We start from the raw sequence: 21,254 nt of genomic DNA, 5'->3' as shown, positions 1-21,254 counted from the left end.
CCACTGGCACCACTCACGCGTAGAGTGGCGCCTGGAGCATCCATTCCAGCAGCCTGCTTTATTGATGTTTCAATTGTATGGATATTTAGATAAATCAGTTTCTTCTATCCACGCTATGTTCAGTAATATTTACGTGTTTCAGCGTTCACATTCAACTTCATTGGATTAAGTGTATCGCTGTAAAGGATTGTGAAATCGTATCGCTTCGTTTTAATTTGCCATTACACGTTCATATATTGCAATAAGATAATGATGAATGTTATCTTCAATTATTTTTCATCATTACACATGACTATTTTGCACAGTCTAATTTTCGAACTACTATAATACTATAGTGTTTGTGTGAATGGTAAATGATGTTTTTTTTGTAATAAAATGCCTTTAAATTTCCTGCAACAGTTGCAACTGTTCTTTTTTCTACATTGTGTTTGTTTCATCGTTACTGTGGATCAGAGTTCTGGACACAGAATTCCCCAAAACTAAGACAACCGGTAACGCGGCCTCATTGCTCCCTGTCCGTGACAACTCCGAAGGTGCCAGGCTCACGCCGTCGGCCCTGCCGAGTCACTCCGCACTCAGAATTTGGGATTGGCTTTCAATTGTCTATGATCAATCTTACCACTTCACATTTCACTTGTATCATCCTTCAATTGGTAGTAAATCCTTCGCTAAGGAATTGGTCCTCAAATCGTGGGGTCAAGCGTACCACAGAAAAATTAGTTGCCGTTTAATGTTTGCGACACAGAGAATGTAAATAGTTACATGACAACATCGCTGCTGTAGCAGTGTAAGTCACGCTGCTATTAAAATATTCTATGTCTCGAGTTTCCTGGCTGGCTGCTGGCTGTGCTTCTCTCCACCCCAACAATAACTCCGTTGTTAGTGGGTGCAGGAGACAATAGGGACACCAACAAGGTGGGAATTACCAGAACATAATTTGAAGACTGACACGGCTAATTTAAAATTGCACTTTCAATGTATGCGCCAATTAACGTCATTCTTTTTGAAAAAATAACTTGTTCTATCCTAGAGATTTAGAAACTAAACCTTAGGACATTAAACTAGTACAATTAAAATGTACGATTAATTGTAAAGTTAGCAAAATAAATAAATGATCTAAATCATATACTATATTCTTGGTTCTTTCGGTAAAGTCACGTAGAAGGGAAACAATAAAATAATAAAGATATAAAACAATAAAATTCTCACAAGTCAAAATTCATATACTGTTGATTTATTCTCTCCATCTCCGCAGTTGACACTGCCGGTTGTGTTCCCTCCTTAGCTCCCATTCCCACGTTAGTCTCGACCACCGGCCTTCATCACTTCAAGTTGCGTGTCCTGCCTCACCCCACCATTCTAAACTAAAATTACGTCCTTAATTTGCATATGATGTCCAATTGACGTGTCCGTCTTCCAGTATCAGTGTAATTCTTAGGATGGCATCATCTCTACGCTTCCTTGTGCATTTCTAAACATTGGTTCTATTTTCCGTTTGTGATGCATCTGTTTGAAAAAAACGTTCTGCCTAAGGCATATGGCTCAGTTACGTTTCATTATTAAGTTAAGATAATAATAAGCACTTTGCTCTGCCCTGATACGCCTCTCTTAATCATTTTCATCCCTCTTCCCCTTCAACAACCGCCCTACGTGCAAATGCACTTCTGTGTTTTCAAAGCTGTGTCCCTGTTCTTTTTGCGTTCAGTTTGTCATTCCCCGCACCTCCATTAAAGCATGGTTGGCAGCGTACGGTGCGAAAGAAGTTCACCATGCAAACATACGCTGCGTTGAAAAATGATTCTACTGACAGCAGACCAAACCTGGACAGATTTCTCAATACGAGTGCAATATCGAGGGTACAGATCAATACGACCTGAACACAGATGCTATTTCCCGGACGGTTGGCAACTCTAGCCATGCCCATGCAAACATACACAACATCTTGACCATGAATCGCCTATGCGGCAGATTAAATGTCAAGCATTTTACATTGAATTCCGATCTACTTTGTTCGTTTTGATTGATTTTGGAGCAGTTTCAAGTAAGTATTGTTGTCATTTACTGTATAATTATGATAATAGACCAAGCACTGAGACATTTTCCAGGGTTGGTCTACAATCGAAAAGGTGGCAACCCCATAGCACACCCTCGTGTTCCAGTGTTAACACATCGTATGTTTGTATCTTGAACTTCTTTCGCACCGTACGTAGCCCACCGTGCTAATCGGAGGTATGAGATAAGGACAAGGAACTAAACACAATAAGCAATTACTTAAGAAGAGTTTCAATTGAGTATGGGATGGTTGCGAGTGCTGTCAATGTGGCGGTGTTGACAACAAGCATCCACTTGAAACGAACGCGCTTCCGAAAATCTGCGATTTTATCATTTCATGCCGATACGTGGAGATGAGCGGGTTCACCGCGGGTCTTAAACAGCCCTTCCCCAGCCAACATGCACTGGGGGAAATTCCATCAATATTCTCATTAATCATCTGCTTTGGAAGACGAAGAAGAAAAAAGCTAATCCTGCAGGCATCGCGGATAATAAGATTAGAATATTACTTCGCCCCACATCACGGCGGATACGCACGAATGTTGAACGTCTTTGGGGCCGGCCATAAATGACGTCACGCACCTGGGGGGGGGGGCGATCAGACATTTGTGACGATGTGTGACGAGGGGGGGGGGGGGTGAGAAATGTGACGTCACATCAAAATGCGCAACTTTAAATAAATATAGACGACACGTTCTACTTAATTAAATATACTTTTTAATAAATGTTTTCTCCTACAATATCAGAGTGCAGCGCCACATTAAATACGCACTACAATGACAATAGTTTACAGCGATTTGAAGCATGTTTTATTTGGTAGGAGGGGGCCAGAGCTTTGTGACGTCATATTTGAGGAGGGGGTCTGACTTTTTGTGACGCCGTGTGACAATGGGGCGGGGGGGTCAAAAATCGCGTGACGTCATTTATGGACGGCCCCATTGGCACCGTGCGTCGCCGAATCATTGCTCATCGGAGTGCCAGCTGTATGACAACGCGACGTGGCACGCAGTGCCAACGCACACCTGTCACCCCCTAACCATTGCCTCTCTTATTACAGACCAATTCAGACCTTATTGGTCACCCCGTGCCCCTTACAAATCTCAACGTTCATCCTACAAAATCCCATCACAAGGGGAGAAACACAAAACATTGTTTTGCCCGTTTTGAAACGGCTGTAGTAAGCCGTTTGGACCTGAGAACTCAATCTCCCTGTACACGAATACGGGGTAACCCCGTACGGGTTGACACGGCATGCCAACGTGATACTGGATCGCGCCTTCGGCTCTAAGAGATTCGTTTGTGACTGAACTGGAGATTAATGAATGATAAACCAGCCAGGGCTTCCCTCGCTGTACGCGGGTTCGGTTTGTTGCGCTATTTCACGCTGTGGGGGCCGTCCATAAATGACGTCACGCGATTTTGGATGATTTTTGACCCCCCCTCCCATCGTCACGCGGCGTCACAAAAAGTCAGACCCCCCCTCAAATATGACGGTACAAAGCTGTGCCCCCCCCCCAAAATAAAGCATGCTTCATATCGCTTTAAACTATTGTCATTGTAGTGCATATTTAATTTGGCGCTGCACTCTGATGTTGTAGGAGAAAATGTTTATTAAAAAGTCTATTTAATTACGTAGAACGTGTTGTCTATATTTATTTAAAGTTGCGCATTTTGATGTGACGTCACATTTCTCAACCCCCCCCCCCCTCATTTATGGACGGCCCGAGTGCAATGCGTCTACCTCTGACCCAAAAGTCGCTCTCTGGAGCTGCTGTGCGCGTGTGTGGTGGGGGGAGCGGTGGGCTACGTACGGTGCGAAAGAATTTCAAGATACAAACATACGATGTGTTAACACTGGAACACATGAGGGTGTGCTATGGGGTTGCCACCTTTTCGATTGTAGACAAACCCTGGGCAATGTCTCAGTGCTTGGTCTATTATCACAATTATACAGTAAATGGCAATACAATAATTCTATTAAAAATACTTACTTGAAACTGCGCCAAAATAAATCAAAACGAACAAAAGTAGATCGAAATTCAATGTAAAATGCTAGACATTTAATCTGCCGCATAGGCGATTCATGGTCAAGATGTGGTGTATGTTTGTATGGGCATGGTTAGAGTTGCCACCCGTCCGGGAATTAGCATCTGTGTTCAGGTGGTATTGATCTGTACCCTCGATTTTGCACTCGTATTGAGAAATCTGTCCAGGATTGGTCTGCAGTCAGTAGAATCATTTTTCAACGCAGCGTATGTTTGCAGGGTGAACTTCTTTCGCACCGTATGCAGCCAAACATGCTTTACTGGAGGTGCGGGGGAATAACAAACTGAACGCAAAAAGAACAGGGACACAGCCTTGAAAACACAGAAGTGCATCTATAGGGGGGCTGTTGAAGGGGAAGACGGATGAAAATGATTAAGAGAGGCGTATCAGGGCAGAACAAAGTGCGTATTGTTATCTTAACTTAATAATGAAACGTAACTGAGCCATATGCCTTAAGCAGAACGTTTTTTTTCAAACAGATGCATCACAAACGGAAAATAGAACCAATGTTTAGAAATGCACAAGGAAGCGTAGAGATTATGCACATCCTAAGAATTACACTGATACTGGAAGACGGACACGTCAATTGGACTTCATATGCAAATTAAGGACGTAATTTTAGTTTAGAAAGGTGGGGTGAGGCAGGACACACAACTTGAAGTGATGACGGCCGGTGGTCGAGACTAACGTGGGAATGGGAGCTAAGGAGGGAACACAACCGGCAGTGTCCACTGCGGAGATGGAGTGAATAAATCAACAGTATATGAATTTTGATTTGGAGAATTTTATTGTTTTATATCTTTATTATTTTATTTTCTTTGGTTCTTTCGGTAAAGTCACGTAGAATGAGAATAAAATAATAAAATGACACAATGAAATTCTCACGACGTTTTGGCCACAACGCAAGCGGCCGTCTTTAGGTGAAAGGTACAGTACTGTCGGGACGACAGAGCTTCAATTAACGATGTTAAGATTCGTAGCGACTTTTAAGCTGGTTGGGAGAAGTGAGGCACCTTGACAAAGAGGTTTACATATCAATAGCTGAGGGATTAGCTTGTGACTGGTCACGGATGGCTATGTTAAAGTAAAAACCAACACATCCACGGAGGCAACTAGTAATTTAGCATTAAAATAGCTAAGGGATTAGCTTGTGACTGGTCACAGAAATATATGTTAAAGTAAGGCCTACACATCCACAGAGCTTCAATGAACGCTGTTAAGATTCGTAGCGACTTTTAAGCTGGTTGGGAGAAGTGAGGCACCTTGACAAAGGGGTTTACATATCAAATAGCTAAGGGATTAGCTGTATGACAGTTGAGTTGTTGCAGCCCCCTTTGGCGTCCATGTACGAGGTGCCTCTGTGGATGTGTAGGCTTTGACTTTAACATAGGTATTTCTATGACCAGTCAGAAGCTTATCCCTTAGCTATTTCAATGCTAAATTCTCCTGTTTGATTTGTACTAGGTGCCTCTGTGGATGTGTAGGTTTTGACTTTAACATAGCCATTTCCGTGACCAGTCACAAGCTAACCCCTCAGCTATTTGATATGTAAACCCCTTTGTCAAGGTGCCTCACTTCTCCCAACCAGCTTATAAGTCGCTACGAATCTTAACAGCGTTCATTGAAGCTCTGTGGATGTGTAGGCCTTTACTTTAACATCTATTTCTGTGACCAGTCACAAGGTAATCCCTTAGCTATTTCAATGATAAATTACTAGTTGCCTCTGTGGATGTGTAGGTTTTGACTTTAACATAGCCATTTCCGTGACCAGTCACAAGCTAATCCCTCAGCTATTTGCACTAGCTAATCCCTTAGCTATTTCAATGCTAAATTACTAGTTGCCTCTGTGGATGTGTAGGTTTTGACTTTAACATAGCCATTCCTGTGACCAGTCACAAGCTAATCCCTTAGCCATCTCAATGCTAAATTACTAGTTGTCTCTGTGAATGTGTAGGTTTTGACTTTAACATAGCTATTTCCGTGACCAGTCACAAGCTAACCCCTCAGCTATTTGATATGTAAACCCCTTTGTCAAGGTGCCTCACTTCTCCCAACCAGCTTAAAAGTCGCTACGAATCTTAACAGCGTTCATTGAAGCTCTGTGGATGTGTAGGCCTTTACTTTAACATCTATTTCTGTGACCAGTCACAAGGTAATCCCTTAGCTATTTCAATGATAAATTACTAGTTGCCTCTGTGGATGTGTAGGTTTTGACTTTAACATAGCCATTTCCGTGACCAGTCACAAGCTAATCCCTCAGCTATTTGCACTAGCTAATCCCTTAGCTATTTCAATGCTAAATTACTAGTTGCCTCTGTGGATGTGTAGGTTTTGACTTTAACATAGCCATTCCTGTGACCAGTCACAAGCTAATCCCTTAGCCATCTCAATGCTAAATTACTAGTTGCCTCTGTGAATGTGTAGGTTTTGACTTTAACATAGCTATTTCCGTGACCAGTCACAAGCTAATCCCTCAGCTATTGATATGTAAACCCCTTTGTCAAGGTACCTCACTTCTCCCAACCAGCTTAAAAGTCGCTACGAATCTTAACATCGTTCATTGAAGCTCTGTCGTCCCGACAGTTCTGTACCTTTCACCTGAAGACGGCCGCTTGCGTTGTGGCCGAAACGTCGTGATAATTTTATTGTGTTATTTCATTATTTTATTCTCATTCTACGTGACTTTACCGAAAGAACCAAGAATATAGTATATGATTAGATCATTTATTTATTTTGCTAACTTTACAATCAATCGTACATTTTAATTGTGCTAGTTTAATGTCTTCAGGTTTAGTTTCCAATTCTCTAGGACAAAACAAGTTATTTTGTCAAAAAGAATGACGTTAATTGGCGCATACATTGAAAGTGCAATTTTAAATGAACCGTGTCAGTCTTCAAATTCTGTTCTGGTAATTCCCACCTTGTTGGTGTCCCTATTGTCTCCTGCACCCACTAACTACGGAGTTATTGTTGGGGTGGAGAGAAGCACAGCCAGCAGCCAGCCAGGAAACTCGAGACATAGAATATGTTAATAGCAGCGTGACTTACACTGCTACAGCAGCGATGTTGTCATGTAACTATTTACATTATCTGTGTCGCAAACATTAAATGGCAACACATTTTTTCCGTGGTACGCTGTCCCCACGATTTGAGGACCAATTCTTTAGCGAAGGATTTACTACCAATTGAAGGATGATACAAGTGAAATGTGAAGTGGTAAGATTGATCTTAGACAATTGCAAGCCAATCCCAGATTCTGAGTGCGGAGTGACTCGGCAGGGCCGACGGCGTGAGCCTGGCACCTTCGGAGTTGTCACGGAAAGGGAGCAATGAGGCCGCGTTACCGGTTGTCTTAGTTTTGGGGAATTCTGTGTCCAGAACTCTGATCCACAGTAACGATGAAACAAACACAATGTAGAAAAAAGAACAGTTGCAACTGTTGCAGGAAATTGAAAGGCATTTTATTACAAAAAACAAACATCATTTACCATTCACACAAACACTATAGTATTATAGTAGTTCGAAAATTAGACTGTGCAAAATAGTCATGTGTAATGATGAAAAATAATTGAAGATAACATTTATCATGATCTTATTGCAATATATGAACGTGTAATGGCAAATTAAAACGAAGCGATACGATTTCACAATCCTTTACAGCGATACACTTAATCCAATGAAGTTGAATGTGAACGCTGAAACACTAAATATTACTGAACATAGCGTGGATAGAAGAAACTGATTTATCTAATTATCCATACAATTGAAACATCAATAAAGCAGGCTGCTGGAATGGATGCTCCAGGCGCCACTCTACGCGTGAGTGGTGTCAGTGGACTGAGAGGCCGGGCCAGGAGTCGCTGTCGCTGGCTGCTCAATGACCACCACCCTCTCGGCCGCTGCAGGGAGGGCGCGGCGCTGAGCCTTGAACTTCAGCTTCCCGTCTTCAGTCAAGCAGCAGCTCACGCTCTGCGGGTCCACGTCCCTGGGCAGCTGCGTCTCCCTGTGGAACTCCTGGCAGCTGTGGCTGTAGCTGCCGCTGCTGACTTCTCCGCTCTTCACCTCGCGCCGTCCGGCCACCACCAGCTTGTCTCCAGACACCTTGACGGCCAGGTCCTGTGGGGAGAAGTCCTGCACGTCCACGTCCAGGGACGCGACAAACCCGCCTCCCTGCTCCTGTGGATCTTCAATCTGGAACCCACTGCTCACGGCCGGCTGCTGCAGCAGTGCGTCTCCGAGGCTGCCCGGAGCCCGCGTGTGGCTGCTGAGCTGATCAACTCCACGGAAGAGTCTCTCCATCCTCTCGATCTCGCTCCTCATGTCTCGCTGCAGCTGCTGGAAGAGACTTTCACCGCGGGGGTTCCAGACCGGCCAGCCTGGCCAGACGCTCCTCTCCATCACGTGCATCGCAGGGAAGTAAACACTCAGGGCCATGCTTGTTGATGTGCTTCACAGTGAGGCTCGCTTCAGCTGTGAGCGTTGCTCCCTCCTCTGCCGATGTTCTGCCAGTGCAGCTACAGGAGCTGCTTTTATAGCCCTGGCAGTAGCTACGAGCAGATGCCAGGGGCAGATAGAAGCGTCCAGAATGACGCAGCTTCTCCCAGGGGCTTCCTCCATCCGCACAGAATCTAGAGCGTCACTCGTGTCTCAGATGTGAATAATTAGTATTGTATTACAATTCTATAAACAATACAGTGTTGTAGTGCATCACGTGTTGATGTTCCATTGCACAGCCACGTTCCAAATGCTATAATGACATAAGAGCCGTGGAAACCTCTGACGTCACGGTGACGTCATGACCGGTGACGTCACGGCAGAGGTCAGAGTGGAGTCGGCTCCTGGAGAGGCAACCACCTCGCCCCACGCTGCTCCTCCACTTCGAGTTCTTCAGAGAACTTCGCCACCACCACCACCATGGCGATCTTCACGGCTGTCCTCACTTTGGTTCTGCTGCTCACGCAGCCGATGGTGGAGCTCCTCGGAGGATCTCGGCGTGGGGGTTCGGTCATCAACGGCTCCAACACCACCACCACCACGATCAACTACTCCGGACTCATGAAGAACGTCTATCCACCAGCAGGGGTCGCCACCTGGGGACCGATGTTCAGTAGCCACAGTGAGGACATTGTGGACAGCGTGCTCCCTGCCCTCCTGCAGGCTATGGGTGAGCTGAGCAGCAGCTGCCAGGCCATAGTGGACAGCGCGCTCCCTGCTCTGCTCCACGCTGTGGGTCAACTGTACAGCGGCTGCAAGGAGGCCATCAGCTCCACCGTGCTGCTGAACACCCTGCACATCGCCGTGCATCTCTGGCGTTTCATACGTCGCCAAGTGAGTGAGCAACATCCATCATCATCACCACCATCAGCCATGGTCAATCCACTAGTGGGTAGAGACCAACACGACCCGTCGCCACCTCCCACGATGCCGCTGTGCAGTAATCCACCCAGCACCTGCACGTGGAGGGATTTCATTGCTTCATCTCCCCACTGGGCACCCTCTCGGATGACCCCCTCGCAGCCCGTCGGCATCACTCGCCGCCTTCACACCTCCACCGATCCCCCTCAACTCCACTCACGGTGTCTTCAACAGCCTGGTTGGGCACTGGAACAGTATCCCGGACAGTGCCGGATTAAGCTCGTGCGGGTCCTGTAGCTTATATTATAAAGGTGCCCAGAATAAATAAAAAAACACAATTATAAAACACGAAGTTTTTAACTTGCATTGTAAAGTAATTGTAATTTTACTATAGTAATAGAGCAAGTACAGAATCACTGAACCGGGATTTATAGCGTGAGATCATTTAGCACGGGGCCCTTGAAAGTGCGGGGCCCCCAGCTAATGATTATTTTGTTCCGAGGATAATCCGGCACTGATCACGGATTGAGTATGAGGAGCAGTGATGAGATTTAAAGTATTTTTTTACATGTTATTAAAATGTTATGTTTAATAGAAAATATAATGGTGTTTGTCTCTTAGCTGTGATTCTTAAAAACACTGTTGTTACTCAATGGTCTTTCGGTAAAGTCAGGTAGAAAAAATAAAAAAAATAGAATACGACGTTTCGATTGCAACCCAAGCAGTCGTCATCAGGTGAAACTAAATTTGAGAGAGAGAGACCAAACACAGACAGGGAGACACAAAGATTTCCCGTATAGCCTGAACAGACTGTAGGGGCAAGTGCTGTTAGCGAGCACCTGTGAAGGCCGGAACAGTACACGAGGGGGTGGGTGGCCAGCACCACGCCCGACCGCCTTTGTCTCCCTAGTGGCGATGTTTACACACCGCACCAGGTACTCATTTGAGGCTGAGTCGACCTAGGGGAGGCCCGGGACCGGTTCAGATAATCGTCACTGGTGTTGGCCGTGAGCGGGAATCGAACCCGGGTCGCCAGGTTCATAGCGCAGCGTAGCGCTAACAGCTGCACCACCGCTCCCCACAACAGGGAGACACACAAGCAGAGAAGGACGGTGATCAACCAGGCAAAGTATTATTTGTTGTGTTGGCCGACTCAATGAGTTGCATTACATTTCTAAGTTTGCTGAGTTTGATCTTCTTTCTATCAGCTTGTACCCTCTGTAAATTTCACCCCCACTATCTCGCCCGTTACGGCAGCCCCTCCGCTCCCACTCCCCCTCGGAGTAGCCGAGGGATTAGCCGGGGTATGCTTGCTCTGCGATCTTACATTTACTTGCAAATCCCACCACAAAAGTATATAGTGTAACCTTTGGTTGCAGTAGCTCTCTCGCTACATTTCTTCCTGTCTCAGCAGTCCGCCTGCTGTATTATTTCACCTGAAGACGATTGCTTGTGTTGTGACCACGTGTATACTGTTTACTACAGTACTATGGTGTTGTGACCACGTGTATACTGTTTACTATAGTACTATAGTGTTGTGACCACGTGTATACTGTTTACTATAGTACTATAGTGTTTTGACCACGTGTATACTGTTTACTATAGTACTATAGTGTTGGGACCACGTGTATACTGTTTACTACAGTACTATAGTGTTGTGACCACGTGTATACTGTTTACTATAGTACTATAGTGTTGGGACCACGTGTATACTGTTTACTATAGTACTATAGTGTTGTGACCACGTCTATACTGTTTACTACAGTACTATAGTGTTGTGACCACGTGCATACTGTTTACTATAGTACTGTAGTGTTGTGACCACGTGTATACTGTTTACTATAGTACTATAGTGTTGGGACCACGTGTATACTGTTTACTATAGTACTATAGTGTTGGGACCACGTGTATATTGTTTACTACAGTACTATAGTGTTGTGACCACGTGTATACTGTTTACTATAGTACTATGGTGTTGTGACCACGTGTATACTGTTTACTATAGCACTATAGTGTTGTGACCACGTGTATACTGTTTACTACAGTACTATAGTGGTGTGACCACGTGTATACTGTTTACTATAGTACTATAGTGTTGTGACCACGTGTATACTGTTTACTACAGTACTATAGTGTTGTGACCACGTGTATACTGTTTACTATAGTACTATAGTGTTGTGACCACGTGTATACTGTTTACTATAGTACTATAGTGTTGTGACCACGTGTATACTGTTTACTATAGTACTATAGTGTTGTGACCACATGTATACCGTTTACTACAGTACTATAGTGGTGTGACCACGTGTGTACTGTTTACTATAGTACTATAGTGGTGTGACCACGTGTACACTGTTTACTACAGTACTATAGTGTTGTGACCACGTGTGTAATGTTTACTACATTACTATAGTGTTGTGACCACGTGTGTAATGTTTACTACAGTACTATAGTGTTGTGACCACGTGTATACTGTTTACTACAGTACTATAATGTTGTGACCACGTGTATACTGTTTACTATAGTACTATAGTGTGACCACGTGTATACTGTTTACTACAGTACTATAGTGTTGTGACCACGTGTATACTGTTTACTACAGTACTATAGTGTTGTGACCACGTCTATACTGTTTACTACAGTACTATAGTGTTGTGACCACGTGTATACTGTTTACTATAGTACTATAGTGTTGTGACCACGTGTATACTGTTTACTACAGTACTATAGTGTTGTGACCACGTGTATACTGTTTTCTATAATACTATAGTGTTGTGACCACGTGTATATTGTTTACTACAGTACTGTAGTGTTGTGACCACGTGTATACTGTTTACTATAGTACTATGGTGTTGTGACCACGTGTATACTGTTTACTATAGCACTATAGTGTTGTGACCACGTGTATACTGTTTACTACAGTACTATAGTGGTGTGACCACGTGTATACTGTTTACTACAGTACTATAGTGTTGTGACCACGTGTATACTGTTTACTACAGTACTATAGTGTTGTGACCACGTGTGTACTGTTTACCACAGTACTATAGTGTTGTGACCACGTGTATACTGTTTACTATAGTACTATAGTATTGGGACCACGTGTATACTGTTTACTACAGTACTATAGTGTTGTGACCACGTGTATACTGTTTACTATAGTACTATAGTGTTGTGACAAAGTATATACGGTTTACTACAGTACTATAGTGTTGTGACCACGTCTATACTGTTTACTACAGTACTATAGTGTTGTGACCACGTGTATACTGTTTACTATAGTACTATAGTGTTGTGACCACGTGAATACTGTTTACTACAGTACTATAGTGGTGTGACCACGTGTATACTGTTTACTACAATACTATAGTGTTGTGACCACGTGTATACTGTTTACTACAGTACTATAGTGTTGTGACCACGTGTGTACTGTTTACCACAGTACTACAGTGTTGTGACCACGTGTATACTGTTTACTATAGTACTGTAGTGTTGTGACCACGTGTATACTGTATTTGCTATCGTACTATAGTGTTGTGACCACGTGTATACTGTTTACTACAGTACTATAGTGTTGTGACCACGTGTGTACTGTTTACTACAGTACTATAGTGTTGTGACCACGTGTATACTGTTTACTATAGTACTATAGTGTTGTGACCACGTGTATACTGTTTACTACAGTACTATAGTGTTGTGACCACGTGTATACTGTTTACTATAGTACTATAGTGTTGTGACCACGTGTATACTGTTTACTATAGTACTATAGTGTTGTGACCACGTGTATACTGTTTACTATAGTACTATAGTGTTGTGACCACATGTATACCGTTTACTACAGTACTATAGTGGTGTGACCACGTGTGTACTGTTTACTATAGTACTATAGTGGTGTGACCACGTGTACACTGTTTACTACAGTACTATAGTGTTGTGACCACGTGTGTAATGTTTACTACATTACTATAGTGTTGTGACCACGTGTGTAATGCTTACTACAGTACTATAGTGTTGTGACCACGTGTATACTGTTTACTACAGTACTATAATGTTGTGACCACGTGTATACTGTTTACTATAGTACTATAGTGTGACCACGTGTATACTGTTTACTACAGTACTATAGTGTTGTGACCACGTGTATACTGTTTACTACAGTACTATAGTGTTGTGACCACGTCTATACTGTTTACTACAGTACTATAGTGTTGTGACCACGTGTATACTGTTTACTATAGTACTATAGTGTTGTGACCACGTGTATACTGTTTACTACAGTACTATAGTGTTGTGACCACGTGTATACTGTTTTCTATAATACTATAGTGTTGTGACCACGTGTATATTGTTTACTACAGTACTGTAGTGTTGTGACCACGTGTATACTGTTTACTATAGTACTATGGTGTTGTGACCACGTGTATACTGTTTACTATAGCACTATAGTGTTGTGACCACGTGTATACTGTTTACTACAGTACTATAGTGGTGTGACCACGTGTATACTGTTTACTACAGTACTATAGTGTTGTGACCACGTGTATACTGTTTACTACAGTACTATAGTGTTGTGACCACGTGTGTACTGTTTACCACAGTACTATAGTGTTGTGACCACGTGTATACTGTTTACTATAGTACTATAGTATTGGGACTACGTGTATACTGTTTACTACAGTACTATAGTGTTGTGACCACGTGTATACTGTTTACTATAGTACTATAGTGTTGTGACCACGTATATACGGTTTACTACAGTACTATAGTGTTGTGACCACGTCTATACTGTTTACTACAGTACTATAGTGTTGTGACCACGTGTATACTGTTTACTATAGTACTATAGTGTTGTGACCACGTGTATACTGTTTACTACAGTACTATAGTGGTGTGACCACGTGTATACTGTTTACTACAATACTATAGTGTTGTGACCACGTGTATACTGTTTACTACAGTACTATAGTGTTGTGACCACGTGTGTACTGTTTACCACAGTACTACAGTGTTGTGACCACGTGTATACTGTTTACTATAGTACTGTAGTGTTGTGACCACGTGTATACTGTATTTGCTATCGTACTATAGTGTTGTGACCACGTGTATACTGTTTACTACAGTACTATAGTGTTGTGACCACGTGTGTACTGTTTACTACAGTACTATAGTGTTGTGACCACGTGTATACTGTTTACTATAGTACTATAGTGTTGTGACCACGTGTATATTGTTTACTATAGTACTATAGTGTTGTGACCACGTGTATACTGTTTACTACAGTACTATAGTGTTGTGACCACGTGTATACTGTTTTCTATAATACTATAGTGTTGTGACCACGTGTATATTGTTTACTACAGTACTGTAGTGTTGTGACCACGTGTATACTGTTTACTATAGTACTATGGTGTTGTGACCACGTGTATACTGTTTACTATAGCACTATAGTGTTGTGACCACGTGTATACTGTTTACTACAGTACTATAGTGGTGTGACCACGTGTATACTGTTTACTACAGTACTATAGTGTTGTGACCACGTGTATACTGTTTACTACAGTACTATAGTGTTGTGACCACGTGTGTACTGTTTACCACAGTACTATAGTGTTGTGACCACGTGTATACTGTTTACTATAGTACTATAGTATTGGGACCACGTGTATACTGTTTACTACAGTACTATAGTGTTGTGACCACGTGTATACTGTTTACTATAGTACTATAGTGTTGTGACCACGTATATACGGTTTACTACAGTACTATAGTGTTGTGACCACGTCTATACTGTTTACTACAGTACTATAGTGTTGTGACCACGTGTATACTGTTTACTATAGTACTATAGTGTTGTGACCACGTGTATACTGTTTACTACAGTACTATAGTGGTGTGACCACGTGTATACTGTTTACTACAATACTATAGTGTTGTGACCACGTGTATACTGTTTACTACAGTACTATAGTGTTGTGACCACGTGTGTACTGTTTACCACAGTACTACAGTGTTGTGACCACGTGTATACTGTTTACTATAGTACTGTAGTGTTGTGACCACGTGTATACTGTATTTGCTATCGTACTATAGTGTTGTGACCACGTGTATACTGTTTACTACAGTACTATAGTGTTGTGACCACGTGTGTACTGTTTACTACAGTACTATAGTGTTGTGACCACGTGTATACTGTTTACTATAGTACTATAGTGTTGTGACCACGTGTATATTGTTTACTACAGTACTATAGTGTTGTGACCACGTGTATACTGCGGGATTGTGGGTAATCGTCTCCCATGCTCGGTCTCAGTCGGTGTGCCTCACTCGTATAGTCAACATCCGTGCGAACTTATCTTGTTTACTATAGTACTATAGTGTTGTGACCACGTGTATACTGTTTACTACAGTACTATAGTGTTGTGACTAAGTGTTTACTGTTTACTACAGTACTGTAGTGTTGTGAATACGTGTGTGTGCATAAAGCATTTTTTTATTTTGTGTCCATGTGTAGTGACTGTTCTTTAGTAACTGTACTGCAAGTGAAAGTCGTCCTACACAATAACCATCCTCTATCTCGTCTCCCTCACACCAGCCACGATTAAATGTAATTAATAAATTTGATTACTTTATATTAAATAATAAAAATATAAAAAGGTATTTTGTATTAAAAAAAAATTATATGAATACGGTATTTTTGCTTTGTGGAACGAATCATCTGAGTTTCCATTATTTCTTATGGGGGAAATTCGCTTTGATATACGAGTGCTTTGGATTAAGAGCACGTTTCCAGAAGGAATTATGCTCGCAATCCAAGGTTTCACTTTATTAGTTATTTTTCTATCTACGTGACTTTACCGAAAGAAACCAAAGAGTATGCTGTTGTTAGTTTAAATGTTTGGTAAGTAAGACTTAGTCTGTGCTGCTCTCCAGTTGCCTGGATGAAAAGTGGCCCAAGTTTTTCCCAATCCTGGCCTCCTGGCTCAAAAACGTAAAAAACAAACTCGCAAGTCTGTCCCCAGGGTCACAACGCACTCACAGACACGGAGCAGGGAGATTCAGCTAATGACGCAGTTGATGTTTTTCGTAACTTTTGCAGAGAGCGATGAGAATGAGGATGAGGACCGGTAGGAGGAAGATTTCCCGGGCGCTGCAGAGAAAGAAAGGTGGAGGTCTCGGCCGAGCACCGAGTCCCCGGGCTCATATGGCCGCGGCACGGAGACGAAAGCGGCGGGCGCAGGGGAGGGGAAGCAACCCCGGCACCAAGCAGAGCTGCGCTTCTCACCTGAAGAATCCAGCTCCACTCAGGCCATCGCTCCCACTGGGGCCATCGCCTCCACCTCCACTCGGGCCATTGCCTCCATCTCTACTCGGGCCATCGCCTCCACCGCTGCCATCGCCTCCCCCGCTGCCATCGCCTCCACCTCCACTCAGGCCATCGCCTCCATCTCTACTCAGGCCATCGCCTCCCCCACTGATATCAACTCCACCTCCACTGCTTACATCGCCTCCACCTCCACTAAGGGCCATCGCCTCCACCTCCACTCGGGCCATCGCCTCCACCTCCACTCGGGCCATCGCCTCCACCTCCACTCGGGCCATCGCCTCCACCTCCACTCAGGCCATCGCCTCCACCTCTACTCAGGCCATCGCCTCCACCTCTACTCAGGCCATCGCCTCCACCTCCACTCAGGCCATCGTCTCCATCTCTACTCAGGCCATCGCCTCCCCCACTGATATCAACTCCACCTCCACTGCTTCCATCGCCTCCACCTCCACTCGGGCCATCGCCGCCACCTCCACTCGGGCCATCTTCTCCACCTCCACTCGGGCCATCGCCTCCACCTCTACTCAGGCCATCGCCTCCACCTCCACTCGGGCCATCGCCTCCACCTCTACTCAGGCCATCGCCTCCACCTCTACTCAGGCCATCGCCTCCATCTCTACTCAGGCCATCGCCTCCACCTCTACTCAGGCCATCGCCTCTACCTCTACTCAGGCCATCGCCTCCACCTCTACTCAGGCCATCGTCTCCATCTCCACTCAGGCAATCGCCTCCACCTCCACTCGGGCCATCTCCTCCACCTCTACTCAGGCCAACGCCTCCACCTCTACTCAGGCCATCGTCTCCACCTCAACTCAGGCCATCGCCTTCACCTCTACTCAGGCCATCGCCTCTACCTCTACTCAGGCCATCGCCTCCATCTCTACTCAGGCCATCGCCTCCACCTCTACTCAGGCCATCGCCTCCATCTCTACTCAGGCCATCGCCTCCACCTCTGCTCAGGCCATCGCCTCCACCTCTACTTATGCCATCGTCTCCACCTCTACTCATGCCATCGTCTCCACCTCTACTCAGGCCATCGCCTCTACCTCTACTCAGGCCATCGCCTCCATCTCTACTCAGGACATCGCCCCCACTGCTGCCATCGCCTACACCTCCAATCGGGCCATCGGCTCCACTGCTGCCATCGCCTCCATCTCTACTCAGGCCATTGCCTCCACCACTGATATCAACTCTACCCCCACTGCTGACATCGACTCCACCTTTACTCCTGCCATTGCCTCAACCTTCACTTCTGCCATCGCCTCCACTGCCACTATCGCCACCACCGCCACTCGCACCATCATCTCCACCCATGAGTAATCAAGCTAACCCCCAGGATTGGGAGCTCCCTGCTTTCCACCTGCCTCCACCTCCACCAGAGCCCTGGGCACCTCCACCCCACCGTGATACCAGACCGGGCCCGGCACACGAGTCTTTTGCTCCCTGTTCTTCACGGCAGCGTTACCGCAAGTCCCGCAACAGCCGCCTTCCTCCCCGCCTCCGCAAACCTCCTCTCAAATCCTCAACTCCACTGCTGCCATCGCCTCCATCTCTACTCAGGCCATTGCCTCCACCACTGATATCAACTCTACCCCCACTGCTGACATCGACTCCACCTTCACTCCTGCCATTGCCTCAACCTCCACTTCTGCCATCGCTTCCACTGCCACTATCGCCACCACCGCCACTCGCACCATCACCTCCACCCATGAGTAATCAAGCTAACCCCCAGGATTGGGAGCTCCCTGCTTTCCACCTGCCTCCACCTCCACCAGAGCCCTGGGTTCCTCCAGGCCACCGTGATACCAGACCGGGCCCGACACACGAGTCTTTTGCTCCCTGTTCTTCACGGCAGCGTTACCGCAAGTCCCGCAACAGCCGCCTTCCTCCCCGCCTCCGCAAACCTCCTCTCGAATCCTCAACTCCATCCGCATTGATTCGTCCCAACCACCCAGACCGAGAGCACCTTCCCCCCCGCCTCGCTCCACCTGCAGGGCAGTGGATCCCCCCCCAGCCCAGGTGCAACGGCCGGGGTCCCGCGTACGGAGTCCCAGGTGCCCCTTCTGCCTGGCACCACTCCCACGAGTCGCACTTCACGCGGCGTCCCGCCCTCCTCCCCACGCCTCCACCGGATCAGTGGATTCCTCCCCACCTTCGTCCCAGCCGAGCGGCTCCTGCTCCACACTGGGCCACCCGTCCCACTTTTGTTCCGTGCCGCTCCACAGATTTCCACGATAGACATCATCATCCGCCCCTTGTTCAACCCACACCACTGCATCACCATAGCCCGGCGACATTCACGGACTGCTCACACACGTGACTCCTGCTGGTCGGGTGACCGTGATGAACTATATGTGTCGCGTTGATGGCCATGTGATGGACATTGTTTTGAGTGGCAGAGCAGGTGGTTGTCAGGATTAATACATTTGTGTTGTTATTGGACACTGCAGTGTGCGTGTGAGTTGCTGTGCGGTGCAACAGAGCACGTATTTGGTGTCGATCTTCGCGTGTGTGTGATTGTGGGGAGCGGTAGTGTCATGGTTAACGCTACACCGCGCTTCGAAACCCAGGTTTGACCCGAGTTAGCTTTCCGCACACGGCCACAGCCGGTGCAAGCAGTTGCGCAACTCGGTTGCACACAACTGAAGTCACTCTACACGTGGAAGTCTCTGCAACAAATTTGCTTGGCGATTGGTGGCCAGAACCACGAGCGATCCACACAGCACAGGGTGCTGGTCAGTCTGACCAACCACCCATTTCACCTGACTTTCCACAAAATCACCATTAATGTTCCTTTCCGGGGCAGTGACACCAACTCTGCCAAAGTGTTTTAGGAACTAATGCTGTGTATGTTCGGCAGAAACTCTGCACGATTCTGCTGATAAGACACTTAATTTCGAAACCATTTGAGAATGTCGTATTTATAATAAACGTGCACCATTTCTTAGCTGCTTGCCGCCCCTGTACATAGTACCTCTGTATTGATTACAAGTCCTGTGTGCTCACCATTGTACCATGGCACTACCGGATGGCTTCCATCCATAGCTGCCAGGCCATCGGCCAGCGCGATAAATATTCGACGCCAACCAACAAATATTTATTCCCACGAGGGGTGATGGGAACCGAACCAGGGATGTCCAGAGCAATCAACTCGTTAATGCGGGAGACCTGAATAGTTCCCGGCGCGTGACACAGTAACGCTGTTCGGCTGGCGACAGCACTCTGCTGCCGTATGCAACAACACACTCCACCCCGTTGACAACCTGGGACAGAACCGCGCCAATGCTGGTGTTGGTTGCGTCAGTATCAAGGACACACGGCATGGCAAAGTCAGAGTAGCGGAGGGGAATTGCGAAGCGCAACAAATGCGGCTTCCTCCTCCCCCCAATGAAACCTCTGACCCATAACCGACAAGGCGTGGAGAGGTTTTGCGAAGGTAGCGAACCCAGTGACAAACCGGCGATAATAAGACGCAAAACCAATAAAACTCTGCACCTGCATCATGAACGTGGGGGTCGGCCACGTCCGAACACACGTGGTTTTGTCGGGATCTATCGCAATGCCCGATTTACTGACAATATGACCGAGATACTGCACGGATTTCTCAAGGGGGTAACACTTCTGCGGCTTGAATTTGAGATGGGCCGCTCGCATTTTAAGAAAGACAGCGCGTAACCAATCAAGATGTTCTTTGAACGTACGGCTGAAGACGATGACATCGTCGAGGTATTGTAAGCATGAGTCCCATTGAAGTCCAGCCAGCACCAGCTCCATCAGTCATTGGAACGTAGCCGGTGCTGCGTGGAGTCCCATGGGAAGCTGATTTAATTCAAACAGGCCTTGAGGTGTTCGAAAAGCCGTTTGGGTTTAGAGGCCTCATTTAGTGGCAAATGCCAAAATCTGGACAGAAGATCAAGGGTGGAGAAGTTCTGTGCTCCCACCAGAGCGTCCAGGGAATCGTCCATCCGAGGGAGAGGATACGCGTCAGCCACCGATATCTTATGAAGCTTCCTAAAGTCGACACACAACTGCAAGCTACCATCGTGCTTCTTAATGTGGTGGGTAATTGTCAGGCGTAATACGCCGCCACCACTACTGGAAAATATGTAGCTGCAGTCAGGGCCCAACAGGGGGCAATAGCGGGTCCGGCCTGTACCAAGTAGGACTCGTAGGTAAGGCAATTTGGAGGGCGGTTTGGAACCGGAGGTGGACACCCCAGGCCCCCAGTGGGGGCTGGGGGATTGCGCCGACATCTCCGGGGCCGGTGGGTCGTCGTCCTCTTCATCTGGAGACCTGGTACGTATTGTTCGCCTAGTCTCCATAATATATAGTTAATTAACTAACGTTTGGCCACTTCCAACACCAGTTGTAGTGGGCTCAAATGGAGACTCAGGCTTCTATAGGAGACAACACGTTTATTTAACATTAACACGCTAAAACTAGATTCAAAGTTTTCGTGACTGCAGGAATTACT

The 21,254-nt window shown here is 45.8% G+C and overlaps 2 protein-coding genes across 2 annotated transcripts in view; one reads left to right on the top strand and one right to left on the bottom strand.

Annotated features, from left to right (window-relative positions):
• Positions 1–21,254, bottom strand: part of LOC142929154 (uncharacterized) — a 216,479-nt gene that overhangs the window by 15,486 nt on the left and 179,739 nt on the right. The window lies entirely within an intron of this gene.
• LOC142929153 (uncharacterized) lies at positions 8,890–19,222 on the top strand. Its single transcript, XM_076069792.1, has 2 exons — positions 8,890–9,426; positions 16,553–19,222. The coding sequence occupies exons 1-2, from the start codon at positions 9,013–9,015 to the stop codon at positions 18,098–18,100; spliced, it is 1,962 nt and encodes a 653-aa protein (XP_075925907.1). The 5' UTR covers positions 8,890–9,012; the 3' UTR covers positions 18,101–19,222.

This window comes from Petromyzon marinus, chromosome 25 (assembly GCF_048934315.1).
Source record: "Petromyzon marinus isolate PM22_M1 ecotype Great Lakes invasive population chromosome 25, UKy_Petmar_22M1.pri1.0, whole genome shotgun sequence".
Taxonomy (NCBI): Eukaryota; Metazoa; Chordata; class Hyperoartia; order Petromyzontiformes; family Petromyzontidae; genus Petromyzon; species Petromyzon marinus.
Note: the sequence above shows the minus strand (reverse complement) of the source record. Positions and strands in the feature narration are given on the sequence as shown.